The 25334-nt window shown below is 37.5% G+C and overlaps 2 protein-coding genes across 6 annotated transcripts in view; one reads left to right on the top strand and one right to left on the bottom strand.

Moving 5' to 3' along the window:
* SHTN1 (shootin 1) overlaps nt 1–5755 on the top strand; it is a 59860-nt gene extending 54105 nt beyond the window's left edge. For both annotated transcript variants that reach the window (XM_068688826.1, XM_068688827.1), the window contains one exon: nt 3773–5755. In XM_068688826.1, the coding sequence (XP_068544927.1) occupies nt 3773–3986 (214 nt within the window). In that variant the 3' untranslated portion in view covers nt 3987–5755. The remainder of the gene's footprint in view (nt 1–3772) is intronic.
* ENO4 (enolase 4) lies at nt 5244–24993 on the bottom strand. Of its 4 annotated transcripts, XM_068688828.1 has the most exons (14): nt 24486–24987; nt 23262–23390; nt 21921–22111; nt 20190–20317; nt 18066–18235; nt 17698–17829; nt 16379–16444; nt 15575–15637; nt 14021–14188; nt 12502–12627; nt 10082–10277; nt 9069–9136; nt 8419–8536; nt 5244–6515 (listed from the first exon to the last, which is right to left on the bottom strand). In XM_068688828.1, the coding sequence occupies exons 1-14, from the start codon at nt 24630–24632 to the stop codon at nt 6427–6429; spliced, it is 1791 nt and encodes a 596-aa protein (XP_068544929.1). In that variant the 5' UTR covers nt 24633–24987; the 3' UTR covers nt 5244–6426. The 4 variants fall into 4 exon arrangements, with proteins under 4 accessions (XP_068544929.1, XP_068544931.1, XP_068544930.1 ...); XM_068688830.1 differs by lacking the exon at nt 8419–8536 and having other exon boundaries at nt 24486–24993; XM_068688829.1 differs by lacking the exon at nt 16379–16444 and having other exon boundaries at nt 24486–24991.
* Nucleotides 24994–25334: the final 341 nt, after the last annotated feature.

Genomic DNA, 25334 nt, shown 5'->3' with positions numbered 1-25334 from the left:
GCCTTTCCACTGTTCTGTGGAGCCCCATAAGCGCACGAGCTTTGTTGCACGAGTAGTGTTTGTCTTCAGCTATGGAGATCTTGTAGGAAAACAGGAACAGTGTGGTCAAGGTGGGCGGCACTTAGCCAGATAACAAGCTGCAGTTGGCACGTAGCCCCGGTTTTTGAGCTTTATTGAAGATGCAGCTGGTGGTGAGCAAGAGACAAATTAACTTAATGCCTCATATGTCATCTTTTGGGCAGTGAGGAACAGCTCTGGTTGAGCTTTATTTGGGGTTTAAAAGCAGTTTGGCTTTGAAGAGAGATTACAGGTATTCCGGTAGGGACCTTGCTGAAAGGCAGAGTGCTGATTTGATGGCATGCTAATGTTGGCTTTTCTGTCAGAAATTACCTCATGCTAGCCTAGGTTCCAGGCAGAGTACCAGCCTTCAGTTCCACGTGCTTAACGATGTACTTGCAAAGCCAGTCCTTGCTGAAATGGATTTTTGCCACTATTTTCTGCATATGGTGTAAAAAACAGATTTTCCTACAGTGTTTTCTTTGAATGGTTTCCTTTAGCCTTCTGCTTTTGTGCATTGCTAGGAAATTGGATGAGACATCGTTCAAAAAACGTTGCTGATATTTATGTGAAGTTCTGGTTTCTGATGAAAATATGTTCAATGATTTCATGAACAGAGCACCAAGCAAGGTTAAATAACACTAAGGTTATAATATGAACCCGAGGAAACAAAGGAAATCCAGGTCTCAGTTGACAATCCAATCCTTAGTTGTCCTTTTGTTCTGCTATAAATTATTTACAAAAGGCACAGCAGCACTAGTTCACAGAGAGCCCGTTGGTCATAACCCTTTATTTTTACATCTTCTGTAACTGTATGAATGGAAAATAATGCTTTTGATACTCTTACATCACAAGTCCTTCTCAAAGCTGCATGGGACTGTGCATATCCTATACAGTTATCTCAAATGCATTTATTATCCAAATCCGGACTTCACAGTACAGAATTTTGTATTTAGTCATAACTGTTTGTAAGCCTGCATATGTTTTTATGTATGAAGGAGTACGATAAAACCAGGATCTCAGTTTCTGGCTTAAATCTATAGTTGGACAAGTAGCAGGAGTACTGATAACAACGTTAACAATCTTAATGAGAGAAGAGTTTTGTATAGAGCTCGATAGAGCTACCTTGGCTGGACAAATTTGTAATTGTTCAGCACTGTGGCTAACTCCGTCCATACTAATTGCTTTTGCAAGCTTCATTTGTAGCAGCAAAACCAGTTTTTTTGAAAGAGGGCTCCAAAATTATGTTCATTCTTGCACTGAAACTTTATTATGCCTGCATTCTGCTCTTGACAAGTATAGAAAAGGAGCTATGAATACCTGATAAATAGGGTTAATAATTTTAACAATACCTCAGCTCTAACAGGAGCACTGTCAGGCTGGTGCTGCACCAGTGTAAAGGATTTGAAGAAGGGAATGCTAGTACAACCAAGTCTGAATAGTAATTCTTATTTTTATGCTTGAAACGCTGATTTAATCACTGGTTTTCTCCATTAAACTACTTTATATCGACATCTTTCATTTTTCTGTCCTTTGAAGGTGGTAAATATGATTGCCGTTTTATCCATTTTTGTTATAAATGAAACAGACTTCAGAGCGTTTGGCTGTGCATCAGTTGTTGGAATGCTGCCATACACTAATGCAGACTCCCCACTGTGAGCCCAGTGAAGAATTATACTTTGATTCACCAGATTGTATTAAATAGTCCAGCTGTTGGGATTTGAAAGATAGTTACCTCCAAAGTGAAATAAAAATGAACTTGGCATTTATGGCTTTGACCATTTTTATAGTGTTGGGCAATCAGCTTTTCAGAGGTAGCACTTTTTAAAATAACCCTCTTCTGGTTACACTGCTTTAAAAAGTTTAATTTGCTGTAACATTCAAAATACTCCACCTTGTATTTTCCGGAATGATTGGCAACTTTTGCATAAAATAAGCATTATTTGCCTTATGAAATCACTAGCTTCTGATGATAATCAAATGAGCCTGAAACTGTATCTATTAGCACCAATTTCTGAATTAATTAACTTATACCGAAGTTCTAATGTTAAGAGACAATTCTTCTAATTAAAGCTTGAACGTGGAATTTCATTTGATCCATCCAGTACATCTCAGCAGCAAACTGAGTAAATTCTTCCTGAAATGGCAAGTGCAACGACTGTGGTTTCTCTGATCGTTTACTTATTTTTAACCTGTACATTTACTCTCCCCCACTCAGGTAGAGAGAGCCAGCACACTCTCAACCCCATGCTCCAGTTGTTGAGTGGGGTGACCTCTTTTCTCTTCCTCGTTTCCTCTAGGACAAAGACTGTCACAATAAAGGGCAGTTCACAGCAGATGGATCCACTAGATGAATTTCTTTCTTTGGCCTCCAGTTGATTCTACTTTTTCCTTTCAAGAGTGCTACCTTAGCAGTATGGAAGGCCATTCCTTATGAGTAAGCATGAAAAATAATAATTAAACAAAAAAAAAAAGCCTCTGAATGCAACTGTATTTAGTAGTTCAGCATCTCTTCAGTTCGGCTTCCCGTGAGAGCTGAACCACATGCCCATGTAGGACCTTTCTGCGCTAAGGTTTCTGCTCCTCTCCATTTCGGTGGCTGTGGCCATGGCCGTGCAGACACCTGCCCTGTACCCGTACCACAGCGTACGGCCCTGCCTGCCTGAAGAGGTGCTGAACGTGCAGGTGTCACTACCCTGCAGAGTCTTTCCAAGCATGTCTGGTTACGTGCCCACAAGTACACAGGGCCATCGTGCCCTGAAACCATGGGCAGGGGCAGCTCTACGCCCCCGTGTAAGCTGCCTGCCTGCCCGATGGCAAGGTGGGTCCTGAGGGCAGCCTGCAGGTGGCGGGGGAACACCCTGGCTTGTGACACGTTCAGGTCAGGCTTTCCCAATGTTTACTTTGCTCTGTGCAGGTGTATTCTAGCTAATCTAAGGGTTTACCCGCACATTTTCAAGGCTAGTACGAAGCTTTTGAATATAAACAAGTGCTTTTTGTGTTTGTGCCAGCCTCCAGAAATAACCCTGGTGGCTCTGACCTTTCCTTCCTCGCTCAGAGGGCTTTTCCTCTGCGAGAACCTGTGCTGTAGGCATCGAGACACAGCCCCGTTCTGAAGTAGGGAGCATAGGTCTAAAAGCCCCTCTGTATTTCAGCAAATCCAATGGTGAACTTTCAGAACTGGTTTGTGCTCACTCCCAGTGAGACCACTGGCAGCCTGCTGGTGCTGAGCTGCAGCAGAAAATGTGGTTATGGTGCCACCAGCTCCCCGTTGTGCAGTGGGATGCAGGCGTGGAGAAGAAGCCCTGTTCTCCTTCCAGGACCAGTAGCCTCTAGGTGACAGAAACTGGTAGCGTTTTCTCTGGTTGTGACTGCAGTGTTGGACATGGGCAACCTAAATCCAGTGGAGTGAAAAGAAATTCTTAAGATTATCTTTAAAATTATTCTTTCATAGTCTAAATTTGTTTCTCCTGTTAAATATCTTACAGGGCTGGCTTCATTGATTCAGGAAATGTGACTGTTGCATTTTGTGCTCTGCTACCTGTATGTAGGGGCTGTAATGTGCAATAGATTTATAACCTGTTCACTAGTCTGGTAGACCTATTCTGGTCACATATACTACTGCTAAGAGAAATGCTTTTCTGTATATTTATATTGTTTCTCCTAAATACGTGAAGTGTTATCTGGATTCATGTATTTATTCTTTTTCCTTTAGATCGACTAGTCACACGGAGTCTACAAGAAAAGCTTCTAGTAGTGAAAAAGGGACAGAATCCATTGTAGTTTTAGATCCTGTTGCTACCAGTGGGGATCGGATGTCTGAAAACACACCGCATCAGAACAAAACGAGAGAAGAAAAAAGCAAGCCACTGCCTAAAGAAACTAACGTAGAGAAAATGAAAGAGATAGACGACAGTTCTAACTGTTGAAACCTGTTCTGAAAAACGCCGTAACTTTTGGGAATCATTATCTGGACATGTAAATTGCTTAGGTGTGTTACTAGGGGCTACAGTCTGTACTCCGAAGTTTGCAGTAATACAGGTTGAAATGGTCTTTTGTATGCAGTTTTGTTACAAGCATTAGTGTTAAACAACTATGTATCACTCAAAATCCCTTTCCCACTTCAGTTTTGCAGGTATGGTTAATGTTTTCCTAGATATTGACCGTTACCTTCCTTTTTCTTAAAACTGTGTTTGAAAAGGCTTTTTTAATTATTCTTTTATTGAGAAGATCCTTCGTTAAAGGACCATTCCAAAGCTTGCTGGGAGCCCCTTGCATCCCTCTTGAACTAGCTTTGGGTTAGACCTTATGAAGGTGATTACACTCAGCTTTAGTATAGGGGTATTACTAAAGAAAAAACAAACAAAAACAAACAGGTTTTAGACTCATTGCTTTAAGAATACTTCGATACCTACCTAAAACAAGGTCTTGTGGATCTCCTTACTGCCTTCTCCACACAGGCCACTTTGATGAAATTGAAAGCACAAGCATAACACTTCTGTTTCAGTTTCCCCAGTAGAGAGCTAGCCCACAGACTGAAAAGCAGAGGCAGTGCGGCATGTCTCTTTGGTACCAAGACTTCTGGTAACTACAGCCAACCGCAGAAGTTTGTGGATAGAGACTGGTGCTCTCATTTGGATTAGCAGCTCTTCAAAGGAGGATTTATCTCCTTTTTTTTTTGTTTTGTTTTTTTTGTTTTGTTTTTGTTTTAGTCTTATGTAGCAGTTTGGTACTGATGCAGCTGGAATCTGCATGTGCTGCTGCAAAAAGTAAGTTATCCTAGGCTCCCGTGAGTGTGGACTATGTTTGGGATTCAGTCATTCAAGGGTTGCAAGTTATTTGGAATCAACGTTTTTGAGAACTCCCAGGTAAAACCCAGTAGCATAAATAAAGATGCCTTTGCTTTGAACCTAGTACAGAGTGGTGGCATTAAGATCTTCATTTGGTAACACTCTGGATTTCTGTATTGGTAACACAAATCCCGCTTTCCCTCAGCACTTATTCCCTATGAGGACAGTGAGATAGGTACCTAACTGATCTGCTGCACTGCCAGTTCACTTGCCATTGTAGTTTCTTTTTAAATCCAACATGGTATCGCATTCTTTTATAATGAACAAACAAATGTAATCAGGGATTTACCTAAGGAAGATCGGTGTAACTGAAAATCGGGCGGTCTCATACCTGAATGCACTTGGGTTATTTTTTATTTAATGATTTGAAACATTGATAGTATTGGAGGATGAATGTTCAGAGTTTGTTAGTTTGGCTCTGCATGCAGTTGTCTGGTGCTTTTCCTGAAAATAAAATGATAGTAACGAATGTGGTAGTTTCACATCTTTTTTGGTGTTTTTGCATGTTTGCTAAGAAAATCTTGGATTTGATCTAATTACTGAATATGTTTAATTCCTAAACTTAGGGAAATTTGTCTCCTTATTTGATACCTTGCTTTCTGGAGGGCAGCGGTGGTTTTGGTGGTTAATTTTTCACTTATGTATCTGTTACACTGAATTTTAAATGCAACATTTTATATATGTATTTTTCCTCAAATTATTACTGCTGTATTATATGTTCAAATTTTCAAATGATTCCAAACCAGAAGTTTAAAAAAATTCTTTTAAACTATTTGTTACCTACAATATAAATTATTTATTTATCTTTTCACTGTTGCTTATTAAAAAGACTACTGACAAGTTTCCCAGACCTTGTGAAGTTGACTTGTTATTCCCTGCCTCAGACTGAAGCAGGCTTCCTATTGATGCAAATTACAGCTTTGTGCCCTACATTTGGGGTTTGCACTGATGCACTTGTATTGATAGCTAGCTCGAACTGGAGCAAAATTTCCCTTGTAGGCTAGATCTAAGAGCAGCATTGAGGTTGTGCGGGGGGGTGGGGAGGAGCTGGAGCAGCATAACAGTCAAGGCCTTTGTTTTTTGTAAAATGTGGTTTTTTTACTGTTTGTCAATAGCTTACTCTTTGTGTGGAGAGAGATCTCTACTTTCTCAAAACAAACATTTAGTTTTGAAGTTAACACAGAAGTATTTGTTTGGTCAACTTGTAAATACAGCACAGAATTTTGTAGTATTTTCAAACTGTAGTCACTGTTCAGTTATCTTGGTTTCAGCTGGAAGTAATGGGCTTCTGGGAAAAGAAGCTAATATTTGAATGCTTAAATTTTTTAGCTGAAGTACTTGAAAATAAATGGATTAAGTAGCAGGCAATATATGAGTTGCTTACCAAAATTAGTTTTTAGAAATTTACCCAAAAGTTAATTTGGGGGGCAACCTAGGTCAGTGTGCTGTTATCTGGGAGCTGTGCAGGCAAACTGTGAACCTGCAGGGCTGGCTGAGAGAGCTGGGGAGGTAACGAATCCTACTCTGGGGGAGGAATTATATCAGACGCTTCTTTTCCTGGCTGTGTTTCTTCAGCAAAATCAGGAAATTCAAAATTTGCTTCAGACCCTGTAACAGAAGAGAAAAAAGAAGCCTGTTCTCATGTTTGCTGAGATTCAGTTTCTTGAAAGGTTCTCTGAGGCACTCAGAATATATATTATATATATATATATATATTTTTTTTTTTTTTTTTTTTTAAGAAAAAAACTTCCACACGATGCTTACACAAGTCTCTAAACACCATTAGAAGTCTGGGCCTAAGAAACAAGGGAGCAGCACTGCTGCACTTTGCAGGAAGAGGACACGGTGCAGGCCAGGTTGGCTGGGGCTCTGGGCAACCAGATCTAGTGGAAGGCAGAGGGTTGGAACCAGATGGTCTTTAAGCTCCCTTCCAACCCAAACCATTCTATGATTCACAACAGCCTGAGCTGGGTATTTATGATGTTCCTTCTTTGCTAATCATCTCACCTTGCTGCTCACCACCTTGGCTCTGGCTACCCCCTTTTTTATATTTATTTATTTATTTATTTGAACATCCTTCTTCCTCTGCACCTCCTGCAAAGGTTCCCATCGGCTGTCTGTGTCTGCATGGCAGCAGGCAGAGCTGAGGGCTCCTGTTGTTGTGGTGCTCCTGGGCCCAGCTGCAGGCCTGCTTCAGTTGGTCCTGGGGGGGACTCCTGATGGGTCAGTGTCACCTCCCAGCTCCGCACCACTTAGGGAGTCCTCCACTGCTCAGCTCTCCAGTGTATTTTGTAGCTCGCAGCCCAGCCAAATGAAGAGTTTGGTATGCGGCTCAGACATGCTATCTCGATATTTCCCTGCTGTTGATTTAGTTATTGGATTTTATTTCTGCCAAATGATTAACGGTTTCGGGAATTGATGCTATTTCATTTTATGAGATATAGTTTTAAATATTTGTCAAACTCGAGCTCTTTTGTTTAGACTACCTCCATTTGAATAGGGAATATATTAATATTGTTGAGGCAGTTCAAGGTCACAGTTGTTTATAATTATCTGTCTTGCTTTTGAAAACATTCTGTGAAACTCATCAAAATGAATTTGTTTCTATTTTTTTATAATGGCTATAAATGAGCAAGTGGGAGATTTCCAAAATTCGTAATATTTTTCACTATTTTATAAAAAATACTTTGTTATATAATGCTTGCATGTGAAATGCTGATATGCCATTCATAGAACATAAAATGATGAAAAACGAGATCAAATGACTTAATTCTCCTTCGTTTTTCTTTTACTTAGCCATAATAAATTTGTGCAAACCCTTTCCTTCATTTCTTCTGCTTCTTCCCCTCAAGACTATATCCCTTTATTCTGTCTTGATTGATACCTGAGCAAGTGAGAAGTGGCTCTAATGACCAGTTAAGTATTCAACAGCATAGAAAATGGTGTATGAAGAATATGCAGATCATGAACTGCAGAGAGATGCATACAAGTAGCTAAGGTTGAATGTGCATCCTCAACTTGGATTTTTCTTGGGTTTTATTTAGTGCTTAACCATGTAACTGTAGCTTTCCAAACGCGTTTTGCTGGACATGGAACATAAAGGGGTTGTGAAATGACATTTTGTCAGCAATATATGTTTAGGGGCTTGAGGGAGGTGGGGTATTTGGCCTAAAATTCCATTTTGGCAGCTTTTCGGAGTGTTATATGCGTGGTTTTTGTTTTGTTCCTTTTGCACCGTGGGCTTCAAGACTCCTACCAATTAATTCTGGAAAAAGGCTTAATGTAGGCTACTCCTCAAGAAGGGGTCTATTTTAACATTCAGTAAACAGATAATCCATTAGGACAACAATATACATTGTGGCAAGTGCTATCCTAGGTTTTTTTTGTCAGCGCTTATTTATAGTCTTTTGATTTCGCTTCCCTCCTGTGGTGCAGTTTCAATCATTCTCCCTCCAATCTTTGTTCTCGTATTCATTGCAAGCTGAAAACAAAGTAAGAAAGAAGCTCATACGTAGCGTTCTATTCTTGGCCAGTTCTTCCTCTATAGCAAGAAGGCGGTTGTATTTGGTCACCCTTTCTCCACGGGAAAGACCTCCCAACTTGATAAACCTGGCACCCAGTCCAACAGCCTTAAAACAAGAAAGTGCGTATTTTAAAACTATATGGTTTGGGAAGTGATGTCATTTGTAATTATTATACACGGCATCCTACTTCTAACTTAACAATCTTATCTTTTTACAAATAATAAATGTCCTTGATGAAAGACTTGCTGGATGCAAACAATTTTCACTGGCATACAATAGGAAATTTTTTTTGTAAATGTAGCTTTAATACAAAAGACTAAATATTATCAATGTTAATTTTTTTATATACAGTATTATTACCATTCAGAAATGTTTTAACTCATGTTTTTTATAAACTAATGCAAGCAAATAGATTCTCTGCACTTTTGAATATACTCCCTGATTTGGCAAATTTTCTGTGTGTTCTCTTCAGACTCAATTAACTCTCTGTGGGGGGAAAAAAGCAACTCTAGAAAAAGCCCATTTCGTAAAATGTTGTTTCTTTCTCACACAGAAACAGGCTTTCTCCTAAAAAAAATAGTTCATGTTAAAAGCAGTATTTTGGCAATTCTGCAATTGAACAGCTTTCAATACTTACCAGATCCACAAGGCTATCATCAGAAGATTCTCCATCTGGACTTCCTAATATGGTAATATGTCTTTGACCTATATATAACAGGAGTGTAAAACCTTCATTAGTATATATTTTATAAATTCGACACATAAATTGGACTTTTTTTTTTTTCGTCCCACCCCCCCTCCTTTGGGCATTCTATGGTTAAATGCAAGCAGGAGTAAAACCAATGAAACCCACCTCATAAAAATGTACACTATATTAGTTTGCTACCACTATGGCATTAACAGTATCTTTTCTTTTATTTTCAGCATGGATAAGGGAATATCTAACATGCTATCCTACAACTTATCTCTAGCTGATGTTTCTGGTAATGTATTCTACAAGCCAGGAGGCTGTTCTATTTATTTTAAATACGCTCTTTACTATAGCAATGATTTTTCTTTACTATAAGTTTACCCTCAGGACTGCATGAAATGTTTAGATTGCTATTTACTCACTTTGATTCTGGGCTTTTTGAAGGAATAAGGAGAAGGAAATTATAAAATTGGATACATTAAATTTGTCCATCTATTCCTTGGCTATAAAGGTAAATAAAGAAAAAAAAACCTGCACAAGTAATGTTACCACAGAGGCTCAATAATATGTAGTCAATCATCTATGTAAACTGCAGTTTTAAACATTTTGGACTTGTTTGGATTTCTTAATTATTAATGCTAATATTAGCCAAAATTCAGATTAGTATTATTCAGATAAATTGTTTTATTTAAATTCTATTAGCTATCTGTACAACACTTATCTGCAGTGTCAAAGGGCATTCACATTCAAAACATCCACAATATATTAACTTGCTATAGTTGGAGCCTGTTTTAAGCTCCCAAACACAGATGTGTGAATCAAAACATGAATTTTAGTTTCTTCTGACAAACGCTTTCTAAATTTGAAGTGGTGATTATTAAATAAAAATATGTAATATTTATGGATGTAGCAACACTATTTATTGACTTGTAGGGTTTGAAAGCAAGCATTTTACTCACCATCTAGAAGTCCAGTAAATTCTATGAGGTCTGATACCTTGGTTTGATTAATATATTTTAGGACAACACCACTGCACAGTGGTACATTCATGTTCTGGTCTATTTTAATTTTGGAAATATTTGTGGCAGCATCTTCAGCAATCAGGTAACATTTGGAACCAAGAGCACAACAAATGTTATTCCATTGTTGTCTGTCCTGCATAAACAATCAAGTAAATATCTGCAGTTTAAAACAACAAAATGAATGAAAACCATAATTGAGATAAAAATTAAAAAATAAAATACAAACTTAGTTTGTCCTTTCATCCTAAAGATACTCTCCATATAAGCATATATTTTATATTTTAAATCTGTTAAGCAAATAAAAATAAAATCTGGAATTTTGTTTGAATTTTAAGATTTTCCTAGAAAACAAATATTCTAATCTGGAATTAATCTAAGGTAGTTACACACAGGCAAAGTTTTAAATATTTCAAATTAATTGTATGAGTTTGATATTTTAATTACCTTTCCTGACTTGTATTTATTTTTCATGGACTATAAAATAATTGTCCATTGTTTTATTTAAAGGTCTCGTTGTGATAATATGTGAAGTGTCATAATCTTTATTTGATTATAAAATAAGGAAACAGGAGGCAGCCATAGACTCAGTGACAGATATGTGGAGAGGATGATCAGACCTACAGGGAACAGCCAAATACAACACTCTCTTTCTAGCAAAGCTCCATTTTTAGGGTCTTTGTTTCTTGATTTTAATGCACTGAGATTTAAAGCGAAATAGAGGATAAAAAAATGTGTAAATAATTTGAAATAAAAAAATACAAATTATTTTTCTTTATGTCCACAGCATGCAAAGTTCTCATATTAAATACACATTAATTTTCTAGTTAATAATTCTGATAGTGATAATTCGTGGTGTATGGATCACACAAATTTGTACCTATATACTTGCAATCTGTATGAAAGTCCATTCCTATGAAACTTTCAAAGCCCCTATGTAACAGAAAATGAAGTTTTTGATGCATGGAAAATGCTTAAACTTAAGAACTAAAATGGTCTGCTGTCTGGAATTGCTGAATTAGTACCAGACCTAATCCTCAAGGACCTAATTATCTGTGGCAAGGATGTGGCTTAGGTAAACTTTGCAGATTTCTGAGGCGGTGAGGAGGAGAGGCGTTTTCCCTAACAGTACTCTATTTCAAACTTGACTTCACTATCTGTTGCAATTCTTCTGCAGACTATTGCAACTATATTTTTTCATAAGAATTTTCAAGAAAGTTTGCAGCCTGGCAGGAGTGGGGAATAATCTGGTGTTTTGGAATATAGGAGTCAGTTTGAAACAGTGCATGGAAACAAGGCTGCCTAGAGTAAGTGAGGTAACAATATACACTGATACTTGAAAAGTAAGCTTTTAAAGTTTCAGCTAAAAACTGGATTTTGCAGATCATCTGTTTCAGAATTACTGATTCAGGCACTTGGCAGACTCATAAAGACACTCTGGTTCCCCCTTCATTCATATTCATCTTTTTTTTTTTTTTTTTTTTTTTAAGAAGAACAAAAGTCATATATTTGTGTTTAAAAAAAGGTGTACAATTCCACAGCAACAATAAGTTTTTATTAAGTTGTGCATCTGTAGTATCTAGGTCGCAATTGTAGCTTCTGCTTCAATTACATTTTTATCTTTTTTGTAATATATGGAAGCTGAATTGTAGGCATAAATGCTAAGATTTGAGGTTGTGCAATTTCTTTCATCCATCAATAATCTGGTAACATGCTTAAGAATATTCTACTTTATTGTTGTAATCTATTGCCCATATTCAGTTAACTTCTAGAACTTTGATCACAGTGATAAAATACGCTTTTAAAATTCTGCTGAGCAATGGTGCCAGTTACAGGTTTGTTCTGGCTTCGGGTATAAATCTCAATTGTAAAGAATAGCTGCAATGTGAATTTTTTTTCAGTTGTTCTAAGAAACATATAACTATGTCAAAATTTTTAGTTTCTCCTGTCTAATGTAATAACACTTATATATCACTTGAATTTTGTAATTTGATTTTACAATACAATTTTATTTACTTAAAAAAGAAGGAAAATGTAATAAAAATTACTGTGGTTAAGCAACCCCAATCAGCTAAAAAAAATAAAAATAAAAAGCATTTTCCTGTTATTCCTTAAAATATTTGTACTATCCACATTCTGTTCATGCCAAGATTATTTTCTATTAGAAATTAGGTCAAACATTTTGAAAAATGTTATTGCCAGTTACAGATATGCACATATACAGATATTTTTATATGCAGATATACAGATATTTTTATACTGGTATTTCTGTCCCTAAACACTCTGGAAATGGAAGCTTCATATTTTGCATGTTTGGTAAAAATGTGAAAAATTCAGTGGTCTCACATAAACTATCTTACCTCTTTCCTTAAGGGATCTACTAATGCAATAAGAGAAGGAAATTTATTAATCAGTTCCACATACATGTCAACCATTTCATCAGGACTTTTGAATGTTCCAGTAAGTATTTCATATTTCCCTTTAACCTAGTAAGTAAAAAATGCAAAAGATAAGAGTGGTAATACTTCAAAAAAAAAAAAAAAAAAAAAGTAATGTAAGCTTGCAGGTCTTGTAACACTAGCATCTCCATGAAGGCAGTGGATTGTGTGTTCTTCAATAAGTACATACCCACTTGTCTACTTTATTCTATGTCTATGTGCACATTGTTACAGAAATATTTGCCTAAAGTAACAGTACATTGCAGTGGTCTCATGCCAAAGATATTATTCCCAAAACAAGGGAGATCTCTTTCAGCATTTTATAGGCAAGGCTGAGTTTTACACAACTTTGTCATAAAATTGGCAGTATTTGGTATTTTTATTTTATCTTGTATGAAAAATCTTTGTACTTAAAAAAAAAAAAAAGGTTAATTCTTATTCCTTATTTTCATTAAAAATATTGTTGTGAGAAAGATGCATACCCTCAGTACTCAAAAGTAAGACAATACCCTTCCTTGCTTCTTTGTCCTCTCATGAAAAAAAAAAAAAAGTTTTCAACTAGTCTCATCATTATGGGAAGTATAAGCTGCAACATACAAGGATGATCAAGGGTCACTGGCACTGTCAAATTGTGCCAGAAAAAACACTGCTTTACTGACTTTAACAGTACAATAACAAAGTTACAGAACTGCTGATAGTAATTACTGGTAATTCATTCATTAAGATTTTGCTCATTCTGAAATAGGATTAAGACATCATAGATTGTCAGGCGAGCAACTGTTTCACAAAATATACTACTAGTATAAGATTTGCTGATATCGTATACCTAAACACAAATTTTCATTGAATACTAAACCAAATAGAATAGCAAGTTTCTTTTTCTGCTTAAAAAAAAAAAGATCTTGGAAATAGAGGCAAGAATATGAGGACTTCAGCTGGAGATAAATACACTTTATATTAAATAAACTTGACAAATTAATAAACAGAGAAAAAGAATAAAGCTGGCTGATGCAGATAGGCTTACGTCACTTGAAAGTAAAGGTTAAATCATGAAAGTAACAGATTTTTGCAGGCAGGACACAAGGCATAAAGGGGGGTTGCCTTGGTCCACTGAGCCTTATTCCAGGCAAGGTGCATCAGTATGCTGGTACAGCTGCAGAGGAGGAATGCATGTCAGCATTCTCACGGCTCCCACTGCACTGGGTGACTGGAAGGAGGTCTGCGTGGCTTGTCCCCTTGCTCTTACAATCCAGTAACGTATCTGCTACACTTGTAGGACTGATTCAAAGATAATTTATAAATGCAGAGACAAAACTTTTGGTTTGCTTGTGGAAAACAGATTTGGAAGCTTCTAAGTGAGTTTGCAATACAATAGTAAATTGTTAACAAATTTCTATTTATTTAAAATAAACCAACAAATCATATACTGAAAATAACTTACGTAATCCATTAATTCATGAGCAGCACAATTTATTGCTAAACACATGTCTGTTCCTAGCTCCAGTCCTATGTTGTTGCAAGCTGTTTGCATTAGGAGTAGAGGTTGTTCTAGATTATCCCATCCTGTTATTAGGCAACCTAAGTGTGATACTCTTTTTAAGGCTGGTGGCTAGAAATAAAACAAAAATAATCTATTTACACATAAATAATAGTCACATATGTATTCACTGTCATTACAACCTACCTTCAGTTATCAAAATATAAATCTGTTTTCAGAAATTGCAGTAGGAGTTTTAAGGACAATTCTCTATGAATGAAGGTTTACCAACTGCTAATAGATAGAAAACGTATCATCCTTGGAAATGCGTCTAATCATGTAGTTCCCATTTTTATGGCCAGTACTGGTTTACAAAAATTGCTTCAGGCTCAAAATAAGTCTGACTAAAATGAAGTTGTCACTATTGTAAAGAAAAGCCTAGGAAACTTTAGTAGAAAGTCCTTCATTCTGACACCAACACACTGAAAAAACAGGTGCAACTTCTTGTTTTAATGATTTCTTTCACTGCCTATTTTGTCATTTGTCCTTTTTTTCCTCTCAAAAAAAAAATCAAATTAGCATGATGTTTTATCACTTTAAAATTCAGTCCCACTTCTATCTCCTTTAGTTTTCTCCTATTGAAATAAATTCTTTTTTTTTTCAGAGAATCTAATGCATCACTTCCTTAGGTTTACCTTAAGGAATTACTTTAGCTTCCTACTGCAGTACATAAAGAGAGAAGAATGTAGAAACTAGCCACCAGAAAAATAGTGGCTAGCTGATTAGCAATGACAGATTTTGTGTTGTTTAAGCAACAAAACAGTGTGAAAACTTCTGCTCATCCTGTCTTGTATACTCCACAAATGCAACAGTTCTTACCTGGTAATATTTTAATTAGCTCAGAAAGGAAAGCAAAACCAGCATGGCATTTCCAGCTATTTTTTTGAAAACTCATCAATAAACTACAGATTTCAAAGTTAAACAAACAAAAAAACCCAACAACAACAAACAGCAACAAAGATCATTTGAATCAGATAAAATAATGCCCTGCAAGTGCTGCCCTTCAGCTACTTGTTCCTATCTGCCATTATCAATAATCTCTCAGAGGAACTGGGAACTTAACGTAGCATGACTAAGATGGGAGTTGTTTCCAGAGTTAGCAAAGAGCACAATATGCAAGTCTTGGAGGTAATAGTTTTGGGCTTACAAGAACAAAGGGCATGTATTCTGCTGGTGCTACAGGCCCACATTTGGATGACTTATCAAGGTTTTCCATGTAAGCAAAATGTCTAGGTTCCAGAAGAATTCCCTTTATGTTAATGTTCTGCAGGAAGGCAAAGTATAGGCAGAGGCATCTAAATTACTATGTAAAATATGGGCATTTCGAGTATTTAAAAGTCTTGCCTTGACCTTTCCAAAGTAGTAATGTAGATTAATGTTTCATTTCTTAAGAACATTTGGTTCCCTGCTGTTGTTAATACCTTGTTGAAGGCTTAAAATGAAAATCTCTTTTCTTACCGGAGCTTTCTTCCCTGTATTATGTGCTTTGCCTTTCTTACTGTCTGCTAGTTGAGGACTGGGCTGTTGGGAAGGTAGGAAGAAAGAAACAGTGAAAAAATGCCATGGAAAAGCCCCAAAATGACAAAGAGATATTAGATTAAAAAAGAAAAATCTCTATCTTTTAGACCACAACTCTGAATTTTAAGTCTAAAGAGACTGCAAGTATTTAATTTAGAATATAGCATTCAAGACAAAGAAATTATAAGCAACTATCTGGTTTTATTTTGTGGTGGTAATTCATTTCAAATGCTTATTTCTATCTTGGCATTACCCTAACCATCATCTGTTTTTCAAAATATTCCCACCTACCTATCAGTAATACCAGGGTTCTAGCAAATGATAATCTAGAGCCTGTACTAGGAGAAATCTAAAAACCTCACTTTGCAAAAAGCAAATACAAATACCGAGCTTGGTATTCTACTGCAATAATACCTTAACAAATATATGTTACGTGTGTGTGAGACTTTGCAGGACCCGTATGTTCATTCTGATACCGTCCTTTCCTAGTGGACCTTTCCTGGTTCAAATAATGAAGTAGAAACTCTTCCTATGCCTAGAACAATGCTTTATTCTATCTTCATTAATTTAATATCACTAAATGGCCAATGTTTTATTCATCTGTCAGAGAAACAAATCTTCTGTTCTGTGTCACAAGACTAAACGTGATAACGTGCTAAATGTTCTATGTTTAAACTCAAACAGACAATAGTAGTAGAAATGTCAAATGAAGTATATCACATTGTTAACACATTTTTATTGTACCACTTTCCCTGCAGGCTCCAACAGTCTCATCACTTCTTTCTGTATATCCAGGACTCTTTCTATGCCCTGAAATGAAACAACAGTATTCTTCAAAAGAAAGATAAGTTCTTTCACTCTAACAGCTTAACTAAGAAAAGAGAACACACTTCTGAATGCAGACCTTAATATAAAGTCTTAAAAAAAATAAAATCTTAATCACTGTCCATGATTGTGATTTCTCTAAGAGTTCTTAACTGGAAACTGACAACATTTCCAGGAAGCAGGAAGAGAATCGCTGTCTTTTTTTTTTTTTTTTTTTTTTTTTTTTTACATTGGGGAATGGAAGAACACTCCAATTAGATGAATCCACTGCTTTTAACACAAGGCTGTTTTTCCTTTTCTGCTGAGTTAGGAGAAGTTTAATGCTAACTTTGTAAATCACAGTTCACGTTTTCTAAAACTGTGCCAGTAAAGGCAAACTGAAGGGGGCAGAAGTCAGTTACAGCTGACAACATATCAATGCAGGAGGACCTGATATGCTTACTGCACTGCAGCAAGTAGCTTGCTACTTTCCCATGAGCACAAGGAGGCATTAAGTCTTTGAGAGGTACAGAACTGGTAACCTTATTAAGAGCTCTTGGTGACAATTCTAAAAATCTAAAGGAACAGGAAAAAGAAAGAGAATCGAGCTCAGCTATTTGTTCAGGTCACCAGCATACAAAGTAGAAATCACAGCCCTAATGTAGGCATCTTGTGCAGATACATTCTTTAATGCAACACATGGCTAAACAAAAAGAGGGTGTTGACCCAGTCTGTCTCATCCATCCTTCTTGCCCCTTGAATAGATTTTGATCTGCTTTGTATTCCTGTCTATCTTCACTATTTAATTTTTAAAGAAATCTGTTCCCAAAGATTTTAAGGCTCTGCTGTGAATTTGTTGAGTTTTGCTGTGTTGTATGCACTGCAGATCAACTCACACTATTTATAATCTACTAATAAAAAATCACATTTTAAAAAGGACTAGGCTGTTATTGTTGTATAACAGAATTCTTTTACATCTTCTTCAGTGCACCATTTTTTCCTGTATATTAACACATGCATTTTAAACTTAAAATCTTCATGTATCTTCATTTAAATCTTCGTCTTTACTTCTTTTAATGTTCCTTGTTAGAACTCTGCACTAACATTCGTTAGAACTTTGACCTTGTGAGTAAACAAAAAATTAAAAATATAGATTCTAAAGATTGTATTGAAAAGATCTATATACTCACATACATATATACTTTATGTGAAATTTATAGAATATACATTTATATTTATTAAAAAAAATGAAACAGTACCTGTCTGAGTGATAACTGAGCTGGTGGTATGAGCATAACTTCTTTCACTAATTTCAGTTTTGCAGGTGAAAATTTTTCACAGTTCAACAGAGTAATCATTGGACGTGGCAGAGTCATTTCTTTAGGTGAATCCTGTAATTGGGAGTACCATATGAAAAAAAAAAAGTGTTAAAAAACAATCATTTATATATAAATGTATATTTTAGTTATGGAACAGGGCCAGTTCAAAGCCTGCTATAGGCAACTGTCTTATGGATGTACTTTATGAGGTATATTTAATCCCACTTTCGTGAGGGACTCCTGATTTCAAAATTCTAGAATTCTGGTAGTTGGAATAAAATAAACAAAATGACCAAAGTCCCACACACCTGATTATATTTCAGCAGTGCTATATGTAAATACAATGGGATATCATTAATAGTGGCACCAGCCTTAGCTACAGCAAGTGATGTTCCCCCAATAGCTAAGCTGCCACAAAGCACCGGTTCGATGGGTTCTGCAGGTGGGAGTGTTCTCTCTGTACTCGACGTCTTCTTCCCTGTGAGACAGAGAGTAGTAGCAAAACATTTTATTGGTTTAAAACATGTACTTACGTACCGTGGTTGTGCAAGTAAATAAAAAGTCAAGTTTTGGTAGTGTAGTCAATACATAACATAAGAGTTGGTTCATTTTTTACCTTAAACTTGTCATTTGTTTTATATGAAATGACCTTACAAGTAAGTAAAGTATCTGTCCTCACTCTGATTCCAAATGTGATTCAAATCTCCATTAGAAATCTTTCAGCCACTGAAATCTACGTTTATATGCAGTAATGTCATACCATTTTTCAGGTTCTTTTCATAAACATGTTTTCAGTAGTCTTTATTGGCCTCCTTATATGCTCAACTTTTGCATAAACATCTTGGAATATTACATTATAAGCTGATTGGGAGTATGCATACTTGATTTCTTCTAATAATGAGGGTAAAAAAAATTAGGCCTATTACAGTTGGGTTTTCCAGAAAGAGAACTGATCAGGTCTTTTAAGTATTCCATACACGTAGTCTTGTTAAATTTTCAAAAGAGCTTGCTTCCCTTTCAGATACAGTAGCATAACTTCTGTCAAAATGCTGGAAACCCAGCAGTTCCCACTACTATACTTGTTACCTACGCTTCTTACCTACACTTCTTATTGCCTACATGAAACTGAACTAAGCTGTCAGATTCTCAAAAATCATATGCATTGGGTACTTTTTTTGTAAATCTGACCAGCTACTTTTGTTCCTAATAGGAATGACATACACATGTTAATTTGCTGTGGAAGTTTTCAGTAAATGCTGCAGGATACAACTCTGATAGGCAATAAAATATGCCTACGGATTTTAAGTGGATATGCAGATTACACTATACATCATTCACATGCTGCACGTAACTTCTGTACCTCTTACATTGAGGATAAAGAGCTAAAGGAAAGCACCTGCTGCTGGAAGTTGCCATCCATTACTGCCCTCCTGTCACAACAATAGATTATAATCATTGACTCCTAATACTCAGATATTGGTTCCAGCAATCTTATTGCAGTCAATGTCACAATCAAATAAAAAGAAATTAAAATGAATGAAAACAAGTAACGTGTACCAGCAGAACCTTGACTAAGCATACAATATACAGCATGATGATATCTGGATGGACCTGACAGCTTCAGATGTTCCGTTTCAGGTAAAAGGTGAACTTAGAGTACACACATAGAACATATTAATTGAGAGGTCTTGCTAGTACTTTATGAGAGTTCAAACTAAACTGGTGAGTAAATGATAATTTGCCAAAATTTTATGTCCTTCCAATAAATGACGACAGGAAGATCTTTTTTTCCTGAGGATAATGCATACATGGAGTTAACATAGCATGCTCTCCCCTCCACTTTTTTTTTGCTATATATAGTAATCATATTTCTCTATTCTTGCACCATTTTGTTTCTTCAGTATCACTGTCTGCTTACTTATTTTTTCACTCTGTATTTCCTGTCTTTCCCATGTCATCCCCTTCCTTTTTTCTTTTTCAATTTTCACCTTTATTTCCTCCTTTTGTCAGTGTTAGCCACAACTCTCCCTTTCTCCCTTCCTCTTTCCATTCTTTTCAACTTCTATCTTCCTTCTATTTCCATTTTCCTTTTCAGTTCTATGATTCTTTTCTTTCCTTATCATTTTCATTTTTATTCTTCATTTGCATCCTCCTCCATTCTTATTCCTCGCTCTGAAGAGTAATAACCTCCTGTCTAAGACAAAGGCAGAAACTCTGTTCAACAAATGCAAACGAGTGATGAGAAAACTCTGTTTCCCCCTCTCATTTCTGAAGGAGAAACTGCTGTGAGCAGAAAGAAGATTTAGGACAGAGTAACTAAACCCTTAAACTTGTGACACTACTCTTTAGTGTCCACAGAAGTATTTTAGCATCTTTATCAATATCAGTATCACAGGTCTTACAGAAAATAATAAAAGGAAATAAACTAAAACCTGGTTTTGCTGCCTTTTTTTTCCCAGATGGTGCCGATGGAGCTGATGGAGCACAGGAAAGAGGGGCTGCTTCTTCCTCTTCTTCCTTTTGAATTTCTTTTTCTTCAACCTTTTTTCTAAAGTATTCACTGAGAGAAAAGGCATAAAGATTATTGGTTCAAAATAGTGTTAGGCATGCGAAAAGTAGACACAGTATACTTGCTAAGGAAGATGCTGGGAGATGGATTAAGAGCATCTATTTGAGTTTCTGCCATGGTTTTGTTGTGTGAAGCTGAGTAAGTCAATAAATGACTGTCTTTTGGTAGGTACCTGCATCACTGGGTAAACAAAAAGAACCTATAAGCAGGTATAACGTATCTTAGTGTGAAGGATAAATTTGCATTGCATGGGTAGTAACAGACTGTAATCCTGTCATAACTTTATGACATTTAACAATTTAGCCTAAACTGCTCATCCAAGAGGTCAGTTTTACGCTGTCATTTAAGAAGAGATTGGACTGTGCACTTAGTCACATGGTCTGAACTTGGGTAGACCTGTGCGGTGTCAAGAGTTGGACTTGATGATCCTTATGGGTCCCTTCCAACTCAGGATATTCTATGATTCTATGATTTGTGTGGATGCAAGCTCTGAGTGGCTGTATTTCAACTACATGCATGAAGTGGAAATTGCATCCATGGTCACACAGACACACAATTCAGACAAATGGAGCACATAAGCTATGTAAGGTAATGTTAAATAATGTATTTGCCTAATTTAGATTCACTTCAGAGGGAAGAATTTCTTTCAACATGAGTTCTTATTCTCTTGAGAAAGGTTTCCAGCTAATCCACTTGGAAGGCAATTAGGTCTGTTTGCCACAGTTTGTGTTAAGTGTGGCAACCCAACAGCTACCCCTCCAGGAAAGCCTCACTGCATTCAGCCAAGCAGCTGACAGGAACACCACTGCTTCCAGGGTGAAGGAGGCCACAACACTGCCAGGTAGTTTCTCTAACGCTAGTAAAAATACATTCAGATACATGTGATGTTTTTACCGCAGGGCTTTTCTTCTTATAAACAAAAATATTTATTTTTAATGGAAAAACACGGCCATTCATTTTCACTTGAGATTCCCCTATGAAATATTTGTATGAAACAATATATATGACTCTTTACTAGAAAAACTTTGTTTCCATGGAAGCGTAGAATACCCGCTAAAGGAAACTAATTACTCCAAATAAAAATCCCTTAGGAGTACCCTGCCCAGAAAAAACACTCAGATCCTGAAAACACTATGTATGTATGTCTGTCTCTATCTATCTGTTCAGTGCATCTAGCTCAGTGCAAAAGATACAATGCAAAGGCCTTCCATACATTTTTTTTTCTGCAGTGCAATGAACAGAACAAGCAGAATTGTAATCTGAAAAACCTGCCCCCCAGATTAAACTGGCACTGAATGAGTTTCTTACACTCATTAACATGTTCAAGCATTTTTTCTTAGCCTCCTATTCCCCCCCCCAAAAAAAAATCGAATCCCTATAAATTCTTATTAAAAAATACTAATTTTCATATAATGATTATGAAGCAGCAGGAAATAATATACCATAATATATCTTAAATGCACTTCATATCCTAAAAATATACAAAAAAAATTAGAAGCATTATTGTATATGTTTTTTATTTACATATAAATTAGCAGTATTTCAAATGCAGTGACCTGTTTTGCAGTAACGTAAAATCACATGCAAGACCTACCCAAGCATCTTATCAATTTCACACTGGTCAGTAGGCTTCAAGTCCCTTAACATTGTGTTCAGGGATTCATTCACCCATTCCACAGCAGTGGTAACACTGTCATTTCTTTCTTTCTCATCACCTTCAGTTATTTCAGGTGAAGCATTTTCGGATACATGAGAATGAGAAGACATTATAGCAGAACAAATCCTCTGCAAAATAACGTAAAAAAACTTAAAGCACTATTTCATTTCCAATTTGAAAATGTCATTTGAAAGAATAAGAAGCAGATGTCCTTACCAGCTCTACAAGCACCTATCTGCAGAACTACTGTTTGTTCCACTTAACTGATCTCTTTTCATCCAGCACCTCCTTCCTGGTCTCTTACACTCTGGTACGCACAAACCTTATTCAAGTTTCTCCATCTAAATTGTAACTACTTAGGCAAAAACCTTGTGACAGATCTGCTTTACATAAGCTTTTGCTATCAGAATAGTTATTTTAAAGATCAAACTGTCATTATAACATCTTCTATTGCAGTTGTTGTTAGCTTGTTGTACCATGATTCATCAGCATTTATGGTTAATGCTATCACTCACGATCACGTACTTGTTGTCTTATTTAGGTATTTTAAGCTTACCTTTCTGTACCACAGAAGGGTGAACAATACTTACAAAACTCACCCAATGGAAACATCATTTACAGATATCACAGAGCTGCCTGTATTAATAGTATTAACTTTACATACTGTGAGTATCTTTGAAATTACATTTAATTTCTTTAAATTGGCTCCTTTTAGGGATCAAGAATGGAATGAGTCATAGTTTAAATGCAGGTGAGATGTATGTTTGACTTAATTATCACCCACATCATCTCAAAGTAAAAGTTCCTTCACCTCTACTTTGTTGACACTGTACTATACTTTCTTTAACATTGCCACAAAAATAGAAATATAAGGATCTGAAAACAAAAACAAAAGAAAAGTGTAGATGGTAAATTAACTTACATTGGCTAGATATGGCTGTAAGGAAATGCAACATGATACATTAAGACAGACAAAAGTTTAACATAGAAAAATGCTCTGTCACATTACACTCACAAAGTAAACAAGTATCGTCCAAAAAGTACTGTGTAATTCACAAAGCTTAAAGTTTTCATAGTTGTTGGCAGCGGCTAACATGACATTTTTTTCCATGACATTTTTTGAGTACATACAACATTATGTACTCAACTGGTGAGTCACGGAGATTTATCATTTCACTAAAGATACAAACTAAAATGTTCATTAGGATATGAGTAGAATAGTACATCTCCCTGATACTGCCTTATTAAATAAATAAAACAGGAAGAAGGAGCTCATACCTTCTCATAGTTTTTAACTGTACAGTATATTTCCACTTCTAATGTTGGTTTACCAACTCCATCAAGAACTTTTCTTCCAGCTAATTTGCATATTACTGGAGCTTTTGAAAATGTAGACAAGTAGTTAGCCTTAAATGAAAGAGAAAGAACTCATCAGAAGTCAGTTGCTATGCAAACAGGTTTTTTATTCCATTAAACAAATTTAGATTATATTCATAATTGAGCAAATCTATGTCCCAATCTTCAACACACTCGTGTTACACTGTACATTTACTTCTACAGCATCTGCTTAAGAATCATTCCAGGGAATGGATCCAACTTAAATGGAAAGTCCAAAGTCACATCCAGGTTAGATGAACATGTGTTTTATTTTACAAAGCTAGTGATGGATATCATCAAGTATCTCCTTAGCCCTCCCAGAAAATAGGCATTTGCCCAAGGCTTACTTGGATTTCCACTATATAACAAAAACAATCATTGTGCTATTCATCTTCCCGTGGTGATGGCAAAACACTTGGGAGACAGGAAACTGTGAAATGCTTCATTTCCACAGACACTTTCACATACTATTTTTTTTAAGAGTTACGCCCTATTTGTATTGCTTGCAGTTGCTCTATCACCACTAACAGATGTTTCATTAGTAGGACTCCTTATGGTATTTTGTCAAGTTGATACCAGATATAACTGGTGTGAGGCCCGCACTCTTTCCAAGAGCTGAAACATGCCCAGCCTCTTATTGCAACTGGCTATGGCATCAGCATGCTGAGCAGCAGTTTTATTTTACTAGGGATGCCCAACAGCCTCCCAAGGCCAAGTAATCTCCCTCTGCACTGAGGCCAGTAACCAGCACACAACAAAAACCTGTGATGCCGCACACCTGCACCAGCATCATCGTGCCAGGGTCCCCAAGAGCTAAAAATGAACGAAACATCACGAGCATCGCCCGAGGCAGCGGCACGCCCTGTGTTTAAGTGTACTTTTAGCCACAGAAACCTCGGGCTCCTCTCAGCAGCAGCCTTTCGGCTTACAGGGGGCACCAGGGCAGGGCAAAGCCGGGGCTGCCAGAGGACACCCGTGAGGGGCCTACGGGCAGGTGAGGGCTGAGGGAGCCGAGGGGAACCTCGGCCAAGCCTCCGCCCGCCCTGAGGCAGCAGCAGCCCCGCGGCCCCCCTCAGGAGCAGCCGGGGCGGGCGCCTCACGCACTGCGACCCCCCCGGGCGGTACCAAGGCCCCGTAGAGATCCGCGGGGCACAGCGGGAAGAGGGCGTTGAGCGCCTCCTCCACCCGCTGCGGCACCCGCTGGCCCCGGTAATACTCCGCCGCCTCCCTCCGCAGCTCCCCGAGCCGCCCGCCGCCACCACACGGCTCCATGGCAGCGCCCGCCGGCCGCGGCGACAAAATGGCGGCGCCTCCTTCACCCCCCCCTCTCGCGAGAGCCGTTGGCCCTGAGGCGGGAAGCGCGGCGCTGAGGGGGGAATGGCGGCGGGCGGGCTCCGAGGCGGGGGGGAGGTAGCGCCGTGTGAGGGCGGCAGCGCCCCCGGCGGTCCTGAAGCTGACCCCGGGCGTCCTGAGGCACCAACGGGGGTCGTACGGCACCAACGGGGCTCCTACGGCTGCCCCCCGGGGTCCTGCAGCTGCGCCCCGGCGACAGGGAGGGGCGGTGTTTGGCTGGTGCCTTGCCTTCGTGCCGCGCTGGCTCTTCCCTCAGGGGCTGGTGATGATCCTCCAAGTCAGAATGCCTGGGGCAGGCGCTCTTTAGTTTTAAAAGTCGCCGAACAACGAAATTGTGTAAGATTATCATCCTGAAAGAGAGACAGATTATGGTTTGTGAAATGTCTAGTGAGGATAACGCTGCAAAATGCCCCAGTAACTCTACTTCTGCATTTAAAAGCCCTTTACTTTCAATGAAAAGAAACGTTTCACAACCTAAATGATCATTTTTAGTCTGCAATTTCCTACAAAAACTTTCACTTTGTTACACTGTTCATTGGTAATTTTGTTGAAGTAACTGAAAATGGAGATACTTAAAAAGCTGTTAGCTGCACACTTCCTCAGCTCTAAAATCAATATGTG

This window comes from Anas acuta, chromosome 7 (genome assembly GCF_963932015.1).
Source record: "Anas acuta chromosome 7, bAnaAcu1.1, whole genome shotgun sequence".
NCBI lineage: Eukaryota > Metazoa > Chordata > Aves > Anseriformes > Anatidae > Anas > Anas acuta.
This window is presented reverse-complemented; position numbering and strand designations above follow the sequence as displayed.